This window comes from Neofelis nebulosa, chromosome 4 (assembly GCF_028018385.1).
Source record: "Neofelis nebulosa isolate mNeoNeb1 chromosome 4, mNeoNeb1.pri, whole genome shotgun sequence".
Taxonomy (NCBI): domain Eukaryota; kingdom Metazoa; phylum Chordata; class Mammalia; order Carnivora; family Felidae; genus Neofelis; species Neofelis nebulosa.
The window spans coordinates 74,095,288-74,119,811 of NC_080785.1; the positions used below are offsets into that span (position 1 = coordinate 74,095,288).

Genomic DNA, 24,524 nt, shown 5'->3' on the forward strand with positions numbered 1-24,524 from the left:
AGCTGAAGTCCAATGCTTAACAGACTGAGCCACCCAGGCACCCTGATTAACACATATTTCATACATTATGTGTATTATATACTGTATTCTTGCCATACAGTAAGCTAGAGAAAAGAGAATGCTATTAAGAAAATCATAAGAAAAACACATTTATAGAACTTTACTGTATTTATCCCAAAAAATCCACATATAAGTGGGCCTGTGTTCAGATCCATGTTATTCAAGTATCAACTGTATTTATCCAAGTGTATCAACTTACAAGTAAGAAAATTGGGGCCTACAGACATTACATGGCAAGTAGATCCTAACAGAGGTGGACAGACACCAAAGGATAAAATTATCGTCTCCAGTCATCTCTACCTGGACTGAGTCAAAATAGCTCCTCTAACAGATTTAAATAAAGGCATTAGAAAGACTGAAAGAAATACAAGATAATCTTTACTTTTCCAACTGTTTTCTGGAAATACAAATAAATACATCATCAAAAACCATCATTGATGGGGCACCTGGCTGATTAAGCTGATTAAGCATCCAACTCTTGGGTTTTGGCTCAGGTCATGATCTCAAGGTTTGTGAATTCCAGCCCTGAACCGGGCTCCATGCTAACAGCGACAGCAAGGGCCTGCTTGGGATTTTTCTACTCCCCTTCCCTCTTTGCCCCTCCCCGCTTGTGCACATTGCTCTCTCTCTCAAAATAAATAAATAAACTTGAAACAAAGAAACCCATCACTGCTTTATTTCCTTGCAATAGTGATGTCTTTTTCTCATTTTGTGCTCTATATACTAACTGGAGAAAAAGACCCTTAACATTAATAGGAACACTCTGCAGCTATCTAGTGAGGTGGCATGCTGCACGCACCAGAATCTTGTCCTCCACTGTCCTATCAGTTCAATACTAAATTTCCCAGAAATGAATCTCAAGACTGTTTACAGCAACTATTTCATTCAGATAATGTGGCAATTTTTCTGACCAACACTTACCTTCCTGGTTATACCCCATTCAACACAGAGACTGCCTGGAGAAAACTAGAGTGTAGCTCCTTTGATACTCTGTGCCCCAAGTTGAAAACCATTTTTTAAATTTATTTTAAAAATTTTGTTTAAGAGACGAAACAGATGAACATAAGGGAAGAGAAACAAAAATAATATAAAAACAAGAAGGGGGACAAAACATAAGAGACTCTTAATATGGAGAACAAACAGAGGGTTACTGGAGGGGGTTGTGGGAGGGGGGATGGGCTAAATGGGTAAGGGGCACTAAGGAATCTACTCCTGAAATCATTGTTGCACTATACGCTAATTTGGATGTAGATTTAAAAAAATAAAATTTAAATAAAATTAAAAAAAAATTTGTTTAAAGTTTTATTTATTTTGAGATACACAGAGAGTGCATGAACTGGGGAAGGGCAGAGAGAGGGAGAGAGAGAATCCTAAACAGGCTCTGCACTGCCATTGAGGAGCCTGATGGCGGGACTGTAACTCACAAACTATGAGATCATGACCTGAGCTGAAATCAATAGATGGACACTTAACCAACTGGGCCACCCAGGTGCCCCAAGCTGAAAACCATTTTAATTGTACTCTAATCTTATTTCACAAGGGTTCTGCGGTAACTTACAAGCAACATTCTGATAAATAAGTTAAGGGGAATTAAGTGTTGTGGAAGGTAGCACAGCCTTCCACGTGGAAAGAATATGAGCTTTGGAGCCACGAAGATCTACTGGGTTCACGTTTTATTTCTAGTCCTTAGTTGCCCTCATTTTAAAGGACAGAAGCCATAATATTAGCATTCTGCCTTACATTGTTGATATATTTAAGTTTTTAGTTATTTTAAAATATAAACATATTGAGAACAGGAAGTACATTTTATATATCTCTGTATCACTCACATCATATCCACATAGGTGTTCAACAGATATTTAACTAATATGGAATAGATTTTATTATTATTTTTTATAGTAAGCTCCCTGCCCAGCATGGGGCTCAAACTCACGACGCTGAGAGTTACATGTTCTACTGACGGAGCCAGCCAGATAGCCCTAATATGGAATAGATTTTAATATATCAGATAAAACTCCTAATAAGTGCCCTTGCTTCCAGATTCCACTCCCTAGAGCACCCTCCCCCTCAACTACAACTAGCTTACCTTTATCAAAAGACACATCTGATTTTGTCCAATTCCATTTTAAAACTTTCCCAAGGCTCATAGCCTTTAAGAAATTAAGGGAAAGTCTCTGCCCAAACCAGAATTTATCTCATCCTACCCTATCTCTTATAACTCAGGCCCACTTCTGAATTACTGAAGCTCCTGGAATGTTCTTCCCATGACCCTAACATGCTCCTCTTTAATAGGCTAACGTCTACCAGTCATTCAGGTCTCAAAAGCCACAGTTCCTCAACTCTTAACATAGTTAGATGTCCTGCCTCCCTAACTTGATAATACACCCAACTTACCATCTAATACTGAATATGTACTAGAAATGTATCTACTATCTACTATCTAGTATCTACTAATACTAGAAATGTTTATTCTGCTTCTCCAATTATCTGTAAACTTTTTGGGGACAAGGGTCACACTGTACTGAGTTAAAAATTTTTTTTTCAACGTTTTTTATTTATTTTTGGGACAGAGAGAGACAGAGCATGAACGGGGGAGGGGCAGAGAGAGAGGGAGACACAGAATCGGAAGCAGGCTCCAGGCTCCGAGCCATCAGCCCAGAGCCTGACGCGGGGCTCGAACTCACGGACCGCGAGATCGTGACCTGGCTGAAGTCGGACGCTTAACCGACTGCGCCACCCAGGCGCCCCCTGTACTGAGTTTTATATGCACTGTTTATCATAGTTACTGACACATAAAACACCTTTAATTAATATTTATTGAACATAATGATAAAGTCCAATGTTCTCAAAATCATTAGTTTCCAATTTGGTAATATAATCATGTTTATTTCCCTGTCTATAAATAATTTTGGGGGGAAAAAACCATAGCTGCCTAGTAGGTTAAAGAAAAAGATTCTGGTGCCTTATTCTGTACATACATTTATTATGACAAAGAAGACAAAATGAGCATTATTACTTTCAAAGAACAGAGAAAATATTTCACAAGAACTTGTTATTATCAGGGGACCTGCTTTGTGCTGGCCTCATCCCCAGAAAAGAGAAGGCATTTATAAACATGGAAAGAAAGAAGGTGAGAAAAAATCCTGGAGTATTAGACTGGAATTGGAAGTACAGGGACGAACTTATGGTTTTATAAAATATACACCTAGATACAGAAAAAATTATGGATATATATGTATGTATTACATATGTGTGCATGTATGCAAACCATACTTGCGTAGTCACACATTTCCTAGTCCCTATAAGTAATGACACCCCAGAAAGCAAGAGCACACTAAGCCCCTAAATCTTTTTTAATTTTCTTTAATGTTTTTATTTATTTTTGAGACAGAGAGAGACAGAGTATGAACAGGGGAGGGGCAGAGAGAGAGGCAGACACAGAATTCGAAGCAGGCTCCAGGCTCTGAGCTGTCAGCACAGAGCCTGAAACGGGGCTCGAACTCACGGACTGTGAGATCATGACCTGAGCTGAAGTCGGACACTTAACCCACTGAGCCACCCACATGCCCCTAAGCCCCTAAATCTTTGTTTTTAAATACCATCTTTTACAAAAACAAACAACAATGACAAAGACCAAACAGGGCTCCTTGGAGATATGGCTGATTCCAGGGCTAGACCAGGCAAAGTACAGAATGAACAAGGAACAGCATGTTCTGCCAGAAATGCAGAATGAATGAGATGGGAGAATGACAAATAGGCAAATAAGCCAGCTTGAAGGGGCTCCCATGGGTTAAGTCAGGAACAATTTAAACAGCAAAGTAAGTAATAATAGTAACAAATCACAACAAATTAAATAAAATTGAAATCCATGAGTCCTTACTGATTTAATACACAAATGGGGGAGAAAGGAACTTTCCACCTTACAAAAAAAATACCAACTAATACAAGTAGAAGGAATAATAGAAATAGAGGAATATCATTTGGCAATCATCATGTAAGTGGTTAATTAAGGTGAGAGCCTTCACTGATACCCACATTAAGGCTAGTAGTACAGATGTCTGATGAGAAACTAGACGCTGGCATAATTTTGGAATACCTCTCCACAAATACTGATCAAATGCAAAAGGATTTCAATATGATCAAGGTTTTAATCACCAACAGTGGCAAGGTTTGACATCATATGCCTCTGGATGCAATGCACTAAGAAGGGGACAGACCTATTTCTGTGGTATTCCTGGCCAGGAATGCATGAACTGATTGGAGTCATGAGGAAATATTACACGAACCTAGGCTGAGGGTCATACAAATGTAGGGCCTGTGCTTCCTAAAACTGTCAAGGACAGGAAAGACAGGGAAAAATGAGGCTGAAGAAGTCTGAAGAAACATGACAACTAAATGTAAAATGTATTCCTGAACAGAATCCTGGACCAGAAAAGAATGAGATATTGCTCGGATTGTCAATGAAATATAAATTGGTTCTTTGCACTAGATGGTAGTGTTGTACCAATGCTTATTTTCTGATTTAGAGGGTTATAGGTTGGTTATATAACAGAGTAACTTGTTTTTGAAAAATAGACACTATAGTGTTTACAGGTGCTGGGACAGCATATCTGCTGCTTGCTCCAAAATGTTTAGAAAAAGACTAATACAGGATAAATATATATATATATTTTTACACACATATATACACACGTATGTAGCATTATGTATGAAAACAGAGGACCGGCAATAAAAGAAATGCAGTAAAATATTAACAATGGTGAAATGTGAGGGAAGGGAATATAGGAGTTCTTTGCTATCTTCTGGCATCTTTCTGCAAGTCAGAGAAAGTTACCTTTTCTGTAAATCACTTTTTTCTGCCAGAGGCCAGAAAACAGAATAAAAACCCTGGCCTAATATGTTTATTTACATACTTTCCTTTATAATACTCTGAGGGGATAGGTTAAGAAGGAGGACAATGTTTTTAGGCTTATTTGGAAAAGAGCATCATTGAGTTTTTAAATGAAGTTTCCTCTCTTTGTGGATTTTCAACAGGCATTTTACAGTTCAATGAAGAAAGGAATCTTGACTTACTCATCTTTATGGTCCTAACACCTAATGCATTTATAATTTAGTCACTATTATATACCGGAACAGGAATTCTCAACATCGTTCTAATCAGAAAACAGTGACCTGAGTAACAAGAATTCTGCTACACAGAAAGGGAAAAACTGTCTATGTCAAGTGAAAATATGTCTGAGAACAGGAAAACAGCAAGGATTATCTTTCTTAGGAACTTGAAGGAGGATTATCTGCTCTATAGTCCTAAAAACAGAAGAATGTGTAACCAGTAGCAAAGGCCTTAACTTAAAGAATGGCAAACTGTTGGGAGTTTATGGTAAAAACAAACCAAACCAAACATACAAACAAAAACAGAATAAAATGTTTAGAATAGAAGTGAGGTTTTTGGAGAAAACAATGGACAGTGGAAGATCATCTTTAAAAAAAAAAAAATGTGAGGGTGGGACGTGTGGGTGGCTCAGCTGATTAAGCATCTGACTTCAGCTCAGGTCATGATCTCATGGTTGATGAGTTTGAGCCCTGCATCAGGCTCTGTGCTGCCAGCACAGAAGCTGCTTCAGATCCTCTACATCTCTCTCTTTGCCCCTCCCTGCTTGTGTGCACGCTCTCTTTCTTTCTCTCACAAAAATAAAAACATTAAAAAAAAAACCTTTTTTTTAATGTTAGGAGAGTCTTGGTGGCTCAGTGGGTTAAGCATCAGATTCTTGATTTCAGCTCAAGTCACACGGTCTCACAATTCAAGAGACTGAGCCCCATGTCCCGTGTTGGGCTCTGCACTGACCATGCAGAACTTGCTTGGTATTCTCTTTCTCCCTCTCTCTCTGGCCCATTTCTCATTTCTCAAAATAAATAAATAAACATTAAAAAAAAAAGTGAGACTTTGGAAAATGATTAGATAGAACTATATTAAATCATTAGGATAAACCATATATATTTAAAGATTTTTAAACCTGAAGGAATACATTTTCACTGAAATGTATTCAAACCTTCAAGACATCAGACAGTTGTCAAAGTTAAACTCAAAACTTAAAAAGCTGAATAGATTTCATATAGCTCAACATCCTATCTTTCCTGGAGAATTTTTTTGGTACATTTTATAAGCTGTTGATCCCATTGCTAAACTAGAAGAAAAAAGAAGTTATGTACCTGAAGATCTATAATATGATTAACCATGATGAACTTCCAAATTATCTTTTCGAAGGTTTCAATAACTACTGAAAATTATATTTATAGTACATAACTCATCTGCTTTAGAAAATAAAAGATATTAATACCTTATGAAATGAGAATTTTTCTATTCAAAGCATTAGAGAATTAAAAATTGCTATATCTATATTACAACTTCTTTTCCTGATAGAGGAATCTAGCATATTACAAGTAAAACAACATTCAGTATTACTATAAATCAGAATCTGTATGGTTTTTAAATGGAGATAAAACACTTATGACTATTATACTAATTGAATGAAATTATGTATATAAAGCATTTAGCATGGTGGCTAGTGTGAGTCAAGTACTCAGTAAATGGCATTAAATGTGTTTATTCTCATAGAAATGATGTGAAACAACCCTGAAATATGGTGAAGTGACTTCAAAACCTATTAGAGATGTCTATAAAGGCAGATGGATAGAATCTAGACTGACAAATTCGATAAGGAAAGGAATTCTTACTTAAACTTGTAGTCCCAGAATCTAACAGTGCCTGGCACACATAGTAGGCATTCAATAAAGGTTTACTGACATGAAGTGAATATGAAAGGAAGTTATCTGTAAAAGAAAAAAAGAGGTAGCCTGAGATTGTCTGAAAAATAAGCTTACAGTCCAAGAATTACTATTCCCTAAGCAAGTCACTTTGAGAAAGTAAAGAAAATACAGAAACATTTTTAGAACCATGCATAGAAACTCCTCTGACTGGCCTTTTAAATAATAACAGAGTCACTCTCAAGTCTATTTTGGCAAATGTGTCACATATGAAGTCTAATATTATAGAAAAATATTTTTAGGGGCGCCTAGTTTGCTTAGTCGGTTGGGCAGCCGACTACAGCTCAGGTCATGAACTCACCGTCTGTGAGTTCGAGCCCCGCATTGGGCTCTATGCCGCGAGCTCAGAGCCTGGAGCCTGCTTCCAATTCTGTGTCTCCCTCTCTCTCTGCCCCTTCCCTGCTTGCTCTCTGTCTCTGTCTCCCTCACAAAAATAGTAAACATTTAAAAAATTTTTTAAATAAAAATAAATTAAAAAAGAAAAGTATTTTTAAATTTCATCTAAATAACTGTTGTATCCATCCTCAAAGAGTGAAAAAGCACCCACGGCACTGAGAAATATTTTCTAAATTCCATTCAAGGAGAATCAGATAAGCTTAATTCAAGTTTTTCCATCTATTTATACAGAAAAATTACCTCGGAACTTTTACTTACAAGTACATTGTAAATATACATATTTCACTTTCACAAATTCATCTTGAAAATCAATTGTCAAAAGTGACCAGTGCTACCGGAATACAAAAGAGTAGCTAACGAACTTTTCTCCCTTGTCTCAGCAGCCACCTGTTAGAGCTCATCCTGATGGCACAATCTGCAAGGTTTTGCAACATTTTCATACTGAAAACTCTAAATTCTCAGTGCAGCTGGCAAAGAGAAAAGTATAATACGAAAATACAGTCCTATCTTCCCCACTCTATTTCCAAAGATAATAGGAATCAATAGACTTTTTTTTAAAAAAAAGGGCTTTTCTAAGTTATGGCCCATCACCTCACTTTTATTTGGAAACTAATCAATTTTATGCAAAGCAAATCATGTCTTTAATAATACACTCAGTGCCTGATTCTGAAACAAGCCAGTAAAGTACACTTCTAGACAGACAGCTGGAGCTACATCTCCTGAGCCTACTTCAAACTAAAATCTGTGAACAATGTGAAGTTACAAATCAAGTAATAATCCAAAATCAATTGCTGGAAGAAGGTTTTGAAAACAACAATAAAAATCATCATTAAACACATCTACCTTTCCTAACAAAATGACTATGTCTTCAGGAAAAAAAAATGACAAAGCTACCAGTTTACATCACAGAACAGTTTACAGAATAGTAACAAGGAACCTGCAATATGCAGAGAAAAATTATTCTTAAATTATTATTTGCTTCCTGCAGTGCCCTGTAAAGTGTCAAAAGCATGAAAGCCACTGACAATATTACAATTATTTTTTCATCTAATTTCTGAAAAGTTCTGCAGTGGCAGTTTAGAAAGCAAACTAAATTTTGAAGAGAAAAAATGCTTAGCCGGAAATCTGGAAATAAACATTTCATTTATTTTTTACACTAAGAAGCAGTAAGGTCATAGGGGCCAAAATGTGTAATATCTGTAGGTGGCTGATCCAAATCAGTAAAAATGGGTCTCTCTGGAATTAAGGACTTAAAATAATATCTTACCAATACAATCTGACATGATCTTTAAAAATCACTTTTTTTAATCACTGACAATGCAAAACTTTCCAATACAAAATTTATTTCAACAAACACAAACACATACTTCATAAATTAAGAACTAAATGTAAATCCAAAACACTAAAAATTACTTAAAGACATGAAAAAACATATTTGAAACATCAGACTTTTGTTTTTATGTTCATTTCTTAGATCTACTAGCAAAGCTCTTCTGGAAAGGGTCTTCATTCCAATACAAGATTGTTTAATATGCAAATTCCGTGTGAATAGAGCTTTTGAGACTAATTCTTAAAACCTCCTTAGGAGATGCTTAATTACAGCTGTAGTTCCAATCTCCTGCAACTCAAACAGTAATGCACAGAAAAGAGCCTATACACAGTTACGGTGAGGAATGAAGGTCCAGGAGAGACCCATCCTTTTGTTTTGGTGGCAGACGCTGCAAAAATAAAGGTCCAATAGAGCTATCTGCACCTATCCCCACCCATCACAACCCTACAGAGCACTTTCACCCATCCACTCAAGACCCTCTAGCTCACGAGATTTGCCCAACCCGTGGCTTTCCACGTCTTAAAGGATGGGCGGGGGAGGCTGCGAGGTCTGGGATACAGATAGAAAAAGGGGGAGAACACAGATCTTTGAGGACAGAGGGACAAGGAACTGCATCTGGACGAGGATGGGACGTGCCACGGAGACTTGCAAATTCACTGGGAGAAAAGCCCCATGGGACCAACAGAGGCTGTTGCCTATTCAAGGATGGGGACAGGCGGAGGTACAATCCTCCACAAGAGGAAGGAGACACATTTATAAGAGACCCGGGAGGGCGTGGACTAGGCAGCGCCGAACTCAGAGCCCAAAAAGGATTGAGATAATCTCAAACACATTCGTATGGTGAAGCTGAGACTTACGGTTACTTCCCGGGCTGAGGATAAGGGTCAGGTGGACCCCGAAGCTCTGCAGTTCTGCCAAAGCCGTGGCCGCCTCAGCCTCTCGCGCCGAGCAGGTGACCTCAGGTACCCTCCCGCCCCACCCACCAGGCGGGTGCCCCCTCCTCGCCGGCCGGAGTGCGCCGGGCAGAGGCTGCTGGGGCCGAGGGTGCGCACTAGAGGCCCGCGAGGAACGCTGCGTGAGACGGAGGCACCCGCGACGAGGCTCAGACTGGGCGGGCGCCCCCCATCCCTCTCTGGCCGCCTCGCCGCCTCACTCAAGAGAGGGGAAGAGGGGGCGGTGGCTTTTGCCTCCGCCTCGCGGTCAAGTCCGGCTCATGCTCCAGCCTTGCACGCGCGCACGCAGCCTGGGCCGCCCTCCTCCCCACCCCCGCCTCCGGCTCAGCCGCTAGCGTGCCGGCCGCTGCCACCCCCGTCCTCGAGCCGCCGGCACCACCAGCACCAGACAGCCCGCAGCCCCAGCGGGAAGCAGCAGGAACGGCAGCAGCTAACCCGTCGACCCGGAAGCTTTTCCGTCGCCAACCGCGACGCTGCGAGGCGCATAAACCCGGAAGTGATTTCCTCGCCCCGGTAGCGGCGATATGGAAATCAAAGGCTTTTGAAGACCTGGAAACCCTTACTTTCGGGAGAGTGTGATATGGTGCTGAGGTCCGAGTAGAGGGAAGGCCAATAAAGAACTAGGCGGCAAGAGTTTCTCCGAGTCCAGAGACTGGAGCGCTTGAGGCGCATTTTGGGAAGAGCGGCCGAGCACTCCAGGAGGCTTCTGGTGGCTACGGAGGGTTTTCCTGTCACAGGAAGTTAGGCCTGGCTGCTGGGAAAGAGAAGGAAGGAGGAATGAGAAAGCGGTGACAGCACCCCGCCCCGCAGGTGACTGTCCCACCCAGTGAGTTGAATGTAGAGGTCCTGGAAGTGCTCGGCCGCCCGCACGGGTGAGACGAGGAGGAGCGAGAACCAGATTCCCGCGAGGGAAAACAGAGGTGGGAGGCTGAACTACCTCCACATCTAGTTTCTCCAGGCAAGGAATTTATTTCTTAAAAGTAGTAACAAAGAGGCCAGAGCCACTTCTGGGGTGGCAGCTCTTTGAGCAAAGAGACGTGCACATCCTTTCCCGGTAGTGGACGTTGGGTGGTGGCGGAGGAAAAATCTGGCAGAATGTTGGAGATTTTGTTTTTGTTTTTGTCATTTCGGGGAGGCGATTCACAACTTGTCATTCCAGCTCATCTAACCTCTTAACACTTCTATCTTTTGAGGCTTTGAGCTTTCTCTGCTTTTTATTTATGGTGTATTTATCTTCAAAAGAAATCATTGATCTAGCTGGCCTAACTCAGGATCTCACTCCCATTCCCTTCTGACTCGCTTAGAGAACTTGTGCGCCTTCACAATTTGTTTGCAAATGCTTCTTTCTCTTTGAATCTATAGTCTCTTAACTGCCTTGGTGGCCTCATCTTATTTGGGGGAAATGACAAAAATTCAAATATGTTTTCAAAAAAGTATAAAAACGATTCATTCCATGATCTTCTCCAGCCCTCACACCATGCTTTACTGTTAGTTGGTTCACCTAAATATTGGGTTGCAGAACTATAGTGGCAGCTGATACACAGCATATTTAGTACACTATGTATGAAATTATGCTCCCCCAAATAACCTTAAGTAACATTGGTGTTCACTGTAGGATTTCATTTGGTTCCCAATGTCAGTATTACTTAGTTCCTTCTGTATTAGCCATATTTAGTGTAATTGCCTTCAAAAGCAATTTGAAGATTATTAAATATCAAGTTACAGAACGGAATGCCACTTAACAGAAAGAAAGTCTTTGAAAATTATCAGTGACACTTGTTGACCTTGATAAGTGATGATTAGAATTGGTGGGAGGGACAAGGAGAAAGCAAGCTTACTTAGAAGTAGCACCAATGGCTATTTTCTGTTCTACTTTATTAATAATTCCTCTCTTTTTAGCAAAAGGATGAGATTTCTATGGTCAATAAATCCCTATGGAGGAATTCTTACTGATAATTTAGTTGCCATCTCTTCTCTTTAACGTTATAATGCTATAAAATAGTGAATTGTTCCAAGAGAATAGGGAAGGGTCAAATAACTTAGCTACTCTACCTCAGCTTTTTTCCTGTAACATGGGGATAACAGTAATAATACCTATTTCATCAGGTTTAGGGGGGAACAATGAATTAATGTATGTAAAGCATTTAACATAATGTCTAGTACATAGTAAGCATTGTAAGTGTTATTCACATTATTTTTAAAACATATTAAGCGTTATATTGAGAAAATGAAAGCAACAAAACCTAAGGACAACTTGATAAAATCACTTTGGCTGGTGGGGATAAAAAATATGCTTTCTCAGTAATTTTCAACTATGTGAATAGAAACATTTTGTGGGTTTGGCTTGGTTTGGTTATTTCAAGTTGACGGGAGTTAAACAAAAGATTGAGAAACATTGTTTAAGGATGAAGAAAGGGGATCATTTTCTGTCTCAGGAACATTTTACAGAGACATAACGTAACATCCCAATTTTTGGTTTTTACTTATGAAGATATACTTTCTGATCACTGCTGGTAATTTCCTTTTTTTTATGAGGGAAATATTTTATTACTTCTTTTAATTTAATTTTCTTTTTAAATTTACATCCAAGTTAGTTAGCATATAGTGCAACAATGATTTCAGGAGTAGATTCCTTAATGCCCCTTATGCATTTAGCCCATCCCCCCCTCCCATAACTCCTCCAGTAACCCTCTGTTTGTTCATATTTTGAAGTCTCTTATGTTTTGTCTCCCTCCCTGTTTTTATATTATTTTTGCTTCCCTTCCCTTATGTTCATCTGTTTTGTCTCTTAAAGTTCGCATATGAGTGAAGTCATATGATTTTTGTCTTTCTCTGACTAATTTCACTTAGCATAATACCCTCCAGTTCCATCCACATAGTTGCAGATGGCAAGATTTCATTCTTTTTGATTACTGGTAATACCCCATTGTATCTATATACCACATCTTTTTTATCCATTCATCCATTGATGGACATTTGGGCTCTTTCCATACTTTGGCTATTGTTGATAGTGTTGCTATAAACATTGGGGTGCATGTGCCCCTTTGAAACAGCATACCTGTATCCCTTGGATAAATTCCTAGTAGTACTATTGCTGGTTTGTAGGGTAGTTCTATTTTTAATTTTTTGAGGAACCTCTATACTGTTTTCCAGAGTGGCTGCACCAGTTTGCATTCTTACCAGCAATGCAAAAGAGATCCTCTTTCTCCGCATCCTCACCAACATCTGTTGTTAGCCTGAGTTGTTAATGTTAGCCATTCTGACAGGTGTCAGGTGGTATCTCATTGTGGTTTTGATTTGTATTTCCCTGATGATGAGTGATGTTGAGCATTTTTTCATGTGTCATTTGGCCATCTGGACGTCTTCTTTGGAAAAGTTCATGTCTTTTGCCCATTTCTTCACTGGATTATTTGTTTTTTGGGTGTTGAGTTTGGTAAGTTCTTTATAGATTTTGGATACCAACCCTTTATCTGATATGTCATTTGCAAATATCTTCTCCCATTCTGTCGGTTGCCTTTTAGTTTTGCTGATTGTTTCCTTCACTCTGCAGAAGCTTTTTATGTTGATGAGGTCCCAGCAGTTCATTTTTGCTTTTGTTTCCACTGCTGGTAATTTCTACTAGCGTGTACTTTGTAAACTGGTAAGTCATCTTGTCAACTTTGACTTCTGCTTACTAAATTTGCAATACCCATATTCACATACTGAATCTTCTCTTCTTCTCCGGCGTAAAAGGCTCTAGTTTGTTCATCTGTACTCAATATAGCAAATGTTTTTTTTTTTTTAAGTTTATTTATTTTGAGAGAGAGAGTCGGGGAGGGGCAGAGAGAGGGAGAGACAGAATCCCAAGAAGGCTTTGTGCTTTGGATCCTCTGTCCCCTTTCTCTCTCTGCCCCTCTCCAGCTTGTTCTCTCTCTCTCTCTCTCTCTCTCATAAATAAACCTCTGTCTCCCTCCCCCCCCTCCCCCGTCTCACTCTCCCATAAATAAACCTAAAAGAAAATCATTCCTTTGGGGGAAAAAAAAGTATTTTTGATGTTTTGTTAAACAGAACTTTCTGGAATAGCAAAGAAATGTAACAAGCCTGCCCATGGGGACTAAATGGCATTTGTACACCTCCCCTTTTCCAAAGTGAAAACCAGAAATGCCCCTACATGCTTTCAAATGATCCCAGGTAGGGTACCACCCTTAGTTGAGAACCACTTCTATATATTTGTAAGACCTTATCGCTTGGAACATTATCAGTTATACCTAAGCATTTTTCAGAATAGAACGAGCCATAACAAAATGTCACCTATTTCCTATACTTAGTCACTTGAACTTTTATCTAAAACTCAGTCTAAACATATTACTAACTGTAGTTATACCTTTCTCTATTATTTTTTAGCTCAAGTTATTCTTTTCCAATCCCTCTGCATGTGTTTCTGCCTTAGCAGTTTTGCCTTGATATGTTAACAACTTTTGTTCTTTTCCTAACTTAATTAAGCCTTTGTTTTCTTTTTTCATGTCACTGAAAATGTGTGTATTTAAAATATTCAAGTATGAATATTTTTTGAAAATCAATTTTTAGAATCTTTGGAGGATATGTTAACATTAAATGATATAAAAACAAAATACCGTAACCCTCATGGTTGTGTCTTTTTTCTATTACATCACATTTGTTTATGTTTTAAAAGGTGAGTGGACTGTGTAGTACTATATATTCCAGAGAAATTATGAGTATTAGTAAAGCATTTTCCTAGATTTTTAAAAATGTTTATTTATTTTTGAGGGAGAGAGAGAGAGAGGAGAGAGAGAAAGAGACATAGAGTACGCATGAGGGAGGGGCAGAGAGAGAGGGAGACACAGAATCCGAAACAGGCTTCAGGCTCTGAGCTGTCAGCATAGAGCCCAACGTGGGGCTTGAACCAACGAACTGTGAGATCATGACCTGAGCCAAAGTCAGATGCTTAACCGACTGAGCCACCCAGGTATACCCCTCCCCATTTTTTTAATGGAAGTTTATCAGCACAGGAATTGATTATTTTATATTGTGTCTAGAAGATTAAGGATTACTTGATTTCTCTTTTAGGTGCTTAACAGAAAAAAAGGTTTGTGTAATTTTGCTACATATGTTATACAATGTATTCACAACACAGTGTCTTTTTTTTTTTTTTTTTAAACAACCAAGAAAGTGCTTGAAATTCAAATACTTTTTGGAAATTCACCAGTGGATACTTAAATTAGTCTGGGGAAAAGGTGTGTGTGTGCACACAAGCGTGTGCATGTGCATGTGTAAAATACATATTTGGAAGAAAAAGTTGGAGTTATCTAGGGAATTGATAATGGAAGTGGAAAAGATTCTTAAATCATCATCAGAACGATTTTATCAACTGACCAAGTGTTTTTGATTCTGCAATAGGCATCTCCAAAGAAAATTTGTAAGGTATATTTTAGCTAATCCAAATGTCAAATATCAAAGTTCTTTCTAAAGATTTTGGAGAGAATGTCAATGGCAGCTGCCTATTTCCAGCTTCCAAGCTTTTAACAATATGACATTTACTGGTGTAATTTATAGAAAATAAGTGTGTAGAATTCTGAATTATTATCTCAGGTCATTATTTGCTTAGTATTTATAAGACATTTTATAATCTTTTTTTTTTTTTTTTTAGGTCCAAAAGGCAGATTCTTACACAGTTTAGACATACAAAATTATTATCTCCATTAAATTTTTTCACAGAAAAGGAAAAAAGGAACATGAGAAAATCTTAAAATTATAAGCTAAGATTTTGAATAGTTCAGTGGTAAGATCATCATCTCTGGCTTGCCTTTTAGGTAGTATATATATTCTAAGATAGAAAAATAAACACGTTATTTTTGAAATTGTTTTTCAAACTGATTATGTTGATTATGTGTTTTTTAGTATTTCAGAGGATTTCTGTTTGTTTGTTTTATAAAGCAATGGGAAATCCAGAAAACATAGAAGATGCATATGTTGCTGTTATTCGTCCAAAGAATACTGCCAGTCTCAATTCTCGGGAATACAGAGCTAAGTCCTATGAAGTGAGAACAATTTACTAACATTTGATTTGCTACCATTGAATGTCATTTTTGGTTATTTTCATTTACATATATAGTCTCCTCATATCCTGTGAATTTTGGTTGACAACCTAGATCTTGGAAAAGTAGAACTGATGCTTCTAAAATCTCTGCTCCTCACCGTCTGCTTATCTGTTGCATGCCTTGTGACCATTTTTTAATTGATAGGTGTAAATTATTAGATATTAAAGGCAGTCATTTATGTTTTCTTTATAATGTATAGATTTAATTTTTAAAAAGTACAATTTATGAAATGACTCTAAAAAATTAAAAAAAAACATTGCAAAAGTCAGCTTATTCCAAGTTCCAATGTAAATATTGTTCTTGGTTATTTCCCCAAAGAACTCTTTTTTAACAGTTCATTTTAAAATATCTTTTTAACTTTAGTTAAAGTTTTAGGCAATTAAGTTACTTCTCTGTAGTCCGGAATTGTATTACATATACTAATAAACGTGATTGAGGCCAAAAAAAACCCAACAACAACAAAACCTAAAACAGAATTATCTCTTCTATGTGACAGATTCTAGGCATCATAAAATACTTCTAACTCCAGCTAATTTCTCTAGCTTAAATTGCTTTCTTAAGGTTAGTTATCTGAAACCTATTAAAGGATATTGCAGAGGTTCTCAGGAGGTTGCTGCTTCAGTAATGCTCTGGCTTACCAGTTCTCAATCCTGAATGTACTGTTGAATCACCTGGGGAACTTTAAAACTTTCACTACCAGGGCCCCACTCCCCACACATGCTGATTTAATAGGTCTGGGATGAAGCTAGGAATTGCTATTGTTTTAAAAGCTTCCCAGGATATTCTAATATGAAGCTAGGGTTAAGAAAGACTGTTGGCTTATTATAATCTAGGGCAAGTAAATTTTATTTTAAATTTTAATATTTTTCTCATCTAAGATTTTGTTGCATGAAGTTCCCATTGAAGGACAGAAAAAAAAGAGAAAGAAAGTTTTATTGGAAACTAAACTTCAAGGCAACAGTGAAGTAACACAAGGCATATTGGATTATGTAGTAGAAACTACCAAACCAATTTCTCCTGCAAACCAGGGTATCAGAGGTAGGAAACTTTTTCTTTTCCTTTTCTTTCTTTCTTTTTTTTTTTTTTTTTAAATACAGTTTCCTTCAACTGGTTGTGGAGAAAGATATTTTTAAAAATATATTAAGATCAATTTCTTTGGGTAGCCTGGATAGCTCAGTTTTAGAGTGTGTGACTCTTAATCTCAGGGTTGTAAGTTCGAGTCCCACATTGGGTTTAAAGATTACTTAAAAATAAATTTTTTATTTATTTATTTTTTTTAAATTTTTTTTTTTTTCCAACGTTTTTTTTTTTATTTATTTTTGGGACAGAGAGAGACAGAGCATGAACGGGGGAGGGGCAGAGAGAGAGGGAGACACAGAATCGGAAACAGGCTCCAGGCTCCGAGCCATCAGCCCAGAGCCTGACGCGGGGCTCGAACTCACAGACCGCGAGATCGTGACCTGGCTGAAGTCGGACGCTTAACCGACTGCGCCACCCAGGCGCCCCAAATTTTTTATTTTTTAAAAAAATGTTTATTATTTTTGAGAGACAGAGAGACAGGGTAGGAGCGGGGGAAGGGCAGAGAGAGAGGTAGACAACTGAATTTGAAGCAGGCTCCAGGCTATGAGCTGTCAGCACAGAGCCTGATGTGGGGCTTGAACCCATGAACTGTGAGATCATGACCTGAGCTGAAGTTGGACACTTAACTGACTGAGCTACCCAAGCGCCCAAAAATAAAATCTTTAAAAAAAAAAAAAAAATCAATTTCTTTTTATGTTCCTTTCCATTAAAAAAAAAGAAAAAAGCTTGAAAAAGACTCAGAAAACTTCTTTTAAGGTGTAGCAAAGCCCTTCAAGAAATAACTTGACTGTAATGTTCTTTTAAGTTGAAAAATATTTAAATAAGTTGCAGTGTTAATGATTTGTTCAGTAGAAATAGGAAACCAAGGGGTGTCTTGAAAACTAAGAGAAAATTCAAATCACTTTTACGAGAAATATAGTTCTCAATTTAAGTGTCTTTGAACTACAATTTTTATTTATAAGGAAGCTGTTTAAAAATTAACCAATTGGGGTATCTGGGTGGCTCATTCGGTTAAGTGTCCAACTTCAGCACAGGTCATGATCTCGTGGTTAGTGAATTGGAACCCCATGTTGGGCTCTGTGCTGACAGGTTAGAACCTGGAGCCTGCTTCAGATTCTGTGTGTGTGTCTCTCTCTGCCTCTTCTTCACTCACGCTCTGTTTCTGTCTCTCAAAAATGAATAAATGTTTAAAAAAAAAAAGTTACAAAAATTATAAACTATGTCCAAGATTCAGGCATTATTATTAAGAAGCTAAAGCCAATTTCAGTCAAACAGCTGTTGAAAACAGTTGTTGATGAGGTAAGGCATACCTCTCTGTGCCTTTTTTTTTTTTTAAAGCTTACGCAGTGTTTTTTTTTTTTTTCTGTTACTCTGTCTAGAAATTGTCTAATTCATCTGTTTTCAGTAAAGAGACTATTTGTGTTGCAGAGATAGGGTTGAATCCTGTGGTTTCAGTTATTAGTTATTTTGGGTATTTGTTGTCTAGAGACAGTTGAACTGTAAGCCTCTGATTCATAATTTTTAGAGTATCATTCACCATATTTTACCTTTTTTTTAATGTTTATTTTTGAGAGAGAGACAGAGACAGAGCATGAGTGGGAGAGGTGCAGAGAGGGAGACACAGAATTTGAAGCAAGCTCCAGGCTTTGAGCTGTCTCCACAGAGCCCGACGGAGGGCTTGAATTTGTGAACCATGAGATTGTGACCTGAGCCAAAGTTAGACGCTCAACCAACTGAGCCACCCAGGTGCTCCCATATTTTACCTTTCTAATAGGTAATCTCCCTAAGAGGGCCTGAAGGGTAGAGGCTCTAAGGCCTTACAACTCAGTTATAATAAGTTACTGCATAAATTTATAGATCTCTGATACATATTCTAAGTCCCTTAAAGAGATCTCCTTTCCCTAATCATCAGATTGATTTTTTAATAAAATGATCTAGAAATTGATCTTAGCTAAAAAGGGGACTATCCTTGTTGGTGATGAAGGCACATAAAAGGCTCTTTTTGGACGCCACAAATTTGTCAGTCTTTTCTACCTTAGTCTTGAACTTCTCTGATAAATTTTCATCTAGACTTGTTCTACTGTTGCCAAATTGTTGTAATTATCAGGATTGATCCTGAGATCAAATTCCTGAGACGTATATCCAGATCACATATTTGAGCTAAGACAGAGGAGTCATAATTTGTTATGTGAATTAGCCATACTCTGCCACTCAGTCCATTCACCCAGAAGGGGGATGGAGTGGTGTCATTGTTAACAAAGATGTCCTCTGGCCCAGAGAAATGGGTAGTGCTTTTAGAAGATTTTCCAGGAGATGTAAAAAAATTTTTTAATGTTTATTTTTTGAGAGAGAGAGAAATGGAGAGAGAGAAACAGAGCATGAGCAGGGGAGGGGCAGAGAGAGAGGGAGACAGAATCCAAAGCAGATTCCAGGCTCTGAGCTGTCAGCACAGAGCCCAATGCGGGGTTTGAACCCACAAGCTGTGAAATCATGACCTGAGCTGAAGTTGGACGCTTAACCAACTGAACCACCCAGGCGCCTCTAGGAGGTTTTAATAAGAGAAATTAAAATGGCGAACTTTAACCTAACTAGTTATATTAGTTATAATAAGCCATACCACATCCTGACTATACTTTTTGTATTGAGTTTTCTAAATATATGAAATATTTTTGTAGAGTAAGAGGATTCCTTATACAAGCATCACATGTAAATCACAAAGACTTTATAATAGCAGTGGTTATACCTTAATTTTTTGTGCAGTGCTATATATCGTTTATAAAAGCACTATCACACCTACTTATTAATGAAATTCTTAAAAAAATTTTTTTTAATGTTTATTTATTTTTAAGAGAGAAAGAGACAGAGCATGAGCAAAGTCAGGGCAGAGACAGAGAGGGAGACACAGAATCTGAAACAGGCTCCAGGCTCTGAGCTATCAGCACAGAGCCCAATGCAGGGCTCAAATTCGGGAATGGAGAGATCATGACCTGAGCTGAAGCTGGATGCCTAACTGACTGGGCCACCCAGGTGGCCTTTAATGAAATTCTTAAATTGGTCCTGTGAGTTGGTATATGGTCATCTTCACATCTGTAAAATGGAAATGCAGACATAGGATATTACTCGTTAAGGTCATACTCCCATTAGTGGAGGAGTTAGGACTAGAACCTTCATTTCCCAACTTGTAGTCAGTGCTTTTATTTTTTCCCCACAACAGATCTCATTACATCTATCATTTGCAAAGTACGCAATTAAACAATGGATCAGAACTGGGTTTAGGGATGCAGCAAAATAGGAAAGATAAAGTGGGACAGGACCTCAAGCTAGACAAAAGAAATTGCCTCTGAAATTTATTAGATGTTATACTCTATGTAACACTTATATTTTGTACACATGTCCAATTTGTAAAATAATTGGGGGCTATAATAATCACATATATTGACTCCAGTATTTTGTGAATAAATGAAGCTGCTTGAACTCTTAGATTATCTACCTGTCCATAGAAGGTATCCAGTCAGTCTTCCTACTTGGGTCAGGAACAAGTTTCTGTATGTTGGAGTGGGGAAATTGGAAGAGTTGACAAAAATCATGGCAAAGGTGTCCAGATGAGAGGTTTTAGAGGGCACGATTTGTAGGTTATTATTTATAGCCCCCTTGTGGCCAAATCTGGAAAAACTCTAAGAATGGAGGTTACAATTCAGAATACAGTAGTAGTTTGTAGCCCTGTCAGATTTTAATAAACACTGACATTGAGGGTGGAGGTTGAGTGTTAACTTTAAGACTTTGCAACTTACATATACCACCCTCCTTATCCACCTGAGATCATAGTAAAATTCTTCCCATCTGTATCTCAGCTGAATGAGGAAGTACTGTATATGGCTCTTGACTGCAGGGTGCCTTGCTATTCAGCTGCTCTGTCAGTCTTTAGCAGGACAGTTTTCTTTGCTATACATAGGAAGCTTCTCTTTTAGTCAAGACCAGGACCATGAATCTACTGGTTGATTGTGCACAGAATAATTTGCATTATTATCAGGATTAAGATTTTTCATTAGGGAATATAATAAAATTGGCTGTTTTTATATTTTAACTCCTTTTAATGCTGCCTTTTAAAAAATTTTCTAGTTCTCAAAAAATAAAAAATGGGATAAACTAAAAAAACAAAATCTTAACATATAGAGAACAAATTAGTTGTTACCAGAGGGGAGGTAGCTAGGGGGTATGGGTGAAATAGGCGAAGGGGATTAAGAGCACTTATCCTGATGAGCATTAAGTAATATATGATATTGTTGAATTCCTATATTATATACCTGAAACTACTACAACACTAGATGTTAACTACATTGGAATTAAAGTATTTTTTTCTAATTCTCAAGGTAATTTATAAAATTTAAAAGACTTTTTTTTTTTTTTTTTTTTTTTTTTAATCAAATGGTTAGGAAAACGAGTGGTCCTAATGAAGAAATTTCCTCTGGATGGAGAGAAAATTGGCAGAGAAGCAGCATTATTTATTGTTCCATCAGTTGTCAAAGGTAAAGTCTAAGATTTACCTTATGGATCTTTATATATTTTAGACACTAAGTTAAAATCTCCTGAGGAATTTAGGAATTTATATTCATAGTTACTATTCTAATATTGTTTTGTAAAATACGTATTTTTAAATTAGTAGAAGGTGGGGAAATTTGTTACTTAAAAAAAGATGTTTTGATTTCAAAGTAATATTCAGCCTTCTGGACTAAACAGTAATGTTTTTGTTTCTAGTTTTAAAAATAGAATACAGAAGTGAGGAAGGAAGCCATAATTGAAATAAAAAGTTTTCAGGTTATAAGGGATTTTTCAAAGGATATGACTAGAAATAGATATTTCAGTATTTTGGAAAATTAACAGACTATCATCAGGACCTATCTGGCATAAGAAGGTGTTAATAACAGTTCTAAAATATTCTGCCCAACAAACAGTATCGGTATTATTTAAAGACTTTAGATCAAATGTAAAAATTTGAGCCCTTGACATCCTGGAATAATTGAAAAATTACTAAATTTCAGTGCAGAACATGTAGCCTACTAATTTTGTGCTCTTGGGCAAATCACCTCTTTAAGCCTCAGCTCTGTAAGATGGGTATCTGCTCCTACCCAAGTTCATTGTGCTGGAAGAATTAATTAAGGTATTAGGTGTGAAGATCACTTTGGAAACTTTAGAGTACTACTCTCCTATAAGGCAGTAATAATACTGATGATAAATTAATGACCCAGTGGGGATATGCCATCAGCCTGCTGCTAACATAGTACTTACACATATTTTATTAGCCATCTCTGGCATTCCAATTATATATATTTTTTCCCAGTCATACTTAGACTAAGAAGTACAGTATTTTAAATGGTGTTGGAAATGTTATTAATCAGAGTTTTGCTACATTGTTAAGGAAGAAAACAAGGAAACAACTTCTGCAATCCTCTAAGAATATAGGTCTTCTAATTCCAAGTGGATAAGGTCACAGAACTGGTCATCAGTTTAATCAAGGTCTTCTAAATCCAAATCTAAAACAATTCATGTTACACTTAACTGTTTTTTTAATGAAAAATATGTTATTGTAAACCTTATATGTGATGACATTATTCATTTTTCTTTTTCAGATAATACTAAATATACATATACTCCAGGATGCCCAATTTTTTACTGCTTACAAGATATTATGCGAGTCTGTAGTGAATCCAGCAGTCACTTTGCTACACTTACAGCAAGGATGTTAATAGCCTTGGATAAGTAAGAAATACCACTAAAAATATTTTTTAATAAGCCAAATACAGCTTCATAGTAAAATTATCTCTGTTAGAACAGAAGCAAATAATATGTATGTAACACAATGTTAAGTTTTTGAAGTAAAATATAAAAATGAAAAGCTCCAAAGACAGGATTTTCCTGGTTTGCTTACAATGGGCTAATTTTTTTCCAAAAATGACAAAGACTGCCCTGGATGAAGGATTAAGATTCCTTGATATAAAACTAGATTTGGGGTTTTTTTTGTTTGTTTTTTTGTTTTAATTTTCAAGTTGAGTTAACCACTGCCTTTGTTTTCCCTCCTACTTTTATACGAGATCTCTTATTTCCATCTTTCCTCCACTGCAGTAGTTCAATAGAACTAATTATGTCTTTAAAAATAATTAGGAGTGCCTGGGTGGCTCAGTTGGTTAAGTATCTGACTTCAGCTCAAATCATAATTTCACAGTTCATGGGTTCGAGCCCCGTGTCAGGCTCTGTGCTGACAGCTGGGAACCTGGAGCCTGCTTTGGATTCCGTGTCTCCCTCTCTCTGTCTCTCCCTTGCTTGTGCTCTGTGTCTCTCTCAAAAATAAACATTAAAAAAAAGTTGTTTTTTTAAACAGTTAAATACGCAATTGACTGAAGTTCTCTTTCTGTTTTCCCTAATGCTGGGCCAAATGGCTCCTCGAGTTGTTCTGACAGATTTAGTATTGAGTTACTCTGAGTGAGAGTAGACAAGAGTAAGTTAGACAAGTTGTTTAAACCTATCATGCCTTTGTCTTTCTGTAACAACAGAGCAAATGTCACCTACATCTCAATGGTTCAGATCTTAAAAGTACTTCATGTTTTTTGAAAGGCGTTTTATTATAATGGTATATGCATTTTTAAAAATTTAATTATTTTGAGAGAGACAGAGCACAAGTGGGGGAAGGGCAGAGAGAGAGGGAGAATCCCAAGTAGGCTCCATGCTATCAGTGCAGAGCCCCATGTGGGGACTGAACCTACGAACTGTGAGATCATGACCTGAACTGAAATCAAGAGTCAGATGCTCAGCCAACTGAATCACCCAGGTACCCTGGTATAAACATCTTTAAAAATAGTTTGCTGTGTCTATTAACAAAAACTTTTATTAATACTAAATGAAGTACTTAACACTAGTTAAAAATTATAAAAATCTGAATGTGATATTAGAATGTATCACACAATAGGGGGCACCTGGGTGGCTCCGCTAAGCATCTGAGTTCGACTCAGGCCACGATCTCACAGTTTGTGATTTCAAGCCCCACACTGGGCTCTCTGCTGTCAGTGTGGAGCCCGTTTCAGATACTGTCTCCTCACTCTGCCCCTCCCTAACTTGTGCTTTCTCTCTGTCTCAAAAATAAATACAAAAAAAAATTTTTTTAAAGGGGCACCTGGGTGGTTCAGTCAGTTACTGAACTTTGGCTCAGGTCATGATCTCACGGTTCATGGGTTCAAGCCCCACGTTGGGCTCTGTGCTGACAGTTCAGAGCCTGGAGCCTGTTTCATATGCTGTGTCTCTTTCTCTCTGTCCCTCCCCTGCTCATGCTCTGTTTTTATCTCTCAAAAATAAATAAATTAAAAAAAAAAAAAGAATGTATCACACATCAGAGTTGGATGGTCTACTTTCTTCATCTTCACTTTTGAACAAATACTTCTACTACCTCTTCTTTTTTATTTTGCCAGGTGGTTAGATGAACGCCATGCACAATCTCACTTTATTCCAGCTTTATTCCGGCCTTCTCCTCTTGAGCGGATAAAAACTAATGTCATAAACCCTGCATATGCTACTGAATCAGGTCAAATGGAAAACTCATTACATATGGGCTACAGTGCACTAGAAATAAAGAGTAAAATGTTAGCCCTAGAGAAAGCAGATACCTGTATTTACAACCCTTTGTTTGGATCAGATCTTCAATATACGAACCGGGTAAGAGTTGAATGAATTTTGGCTCTGATTTCAAAAGACATTTTATGTCAAATGTAATTTTTTCCTAAGGTAAATATACCTGTT

General features: G+C 37.6%; 2 protein-coding genes across 9 annotated transcripts in view; one reads left to right on the forward strand and one right to left on the reverse strand.

The window, feature by feature from the left end:
- The window catches only part of ANKIB1 (ankyrin repeat and IBR domain containing 1), a 144,789-nt gene extending 134,801 nt beyond the window's left edge, over positions 1-9,988 (reverse strand). For 2 of the 3 annotated variants that reach the window (XM_058725117.1, XM_058725115.1), the window contains exon 1: positions 9,466-9,988. The gene's annotated coding sequence lies outside the window, so the exon portion shown is untranslated. Of the gene's footprint in view, positions 1-6,792; positions 7,020-9,465 lie in introns of those variants that run through there. The other variant, XM_058725116.1, reaches the window with a different exon arrangement.
- A 34-nt stretch (positions 9,989-10,022) lies between these two features.
- KRIT1 (KRIT1 ankyrin repeat containing) overlaps positions 10,023-24,524 on the forward strand; it is a 45,701-nt gene continuing 31,199 nt past the window's right edge. Inside the window, exons 1-6 of one of the 6 annotated variants that reach the window (XM_058725118.1) lie at positions 10,023-10,519; positions 15,496-15,599; positions 16,538-16,697; positions 21,173-21,265; positions 22,367-22,496; positions 24,197-24,440. In XM_058725118.1, the coding sequence (XP_058581101.1) occupies positions 15,498-15,599; positions 16,538-16,697; positions 21,173-21,265; positions 22,367-22,496; positions 24,197-24,440 (729 nt within the window). In that variant the 5' untranslated portion in view covers positions 10,023-10,519; positions 15,496-15,497. Of the gene's footprint in view, positions 10,520-12,982; positions 13,202-15,315; positions 15,341-15,493; positions 15,600-16,537; positions 16,698-21,172; positions 21,266-22,366; positions 22,497-24,196; positions 24,441-24,524 lie in introns of those variants that run through there. The other 5 variants (XM_058725119.1, XM_058725120.1, XM_058725122.1 and 2 more) reach the window with 5 other exon arrangements.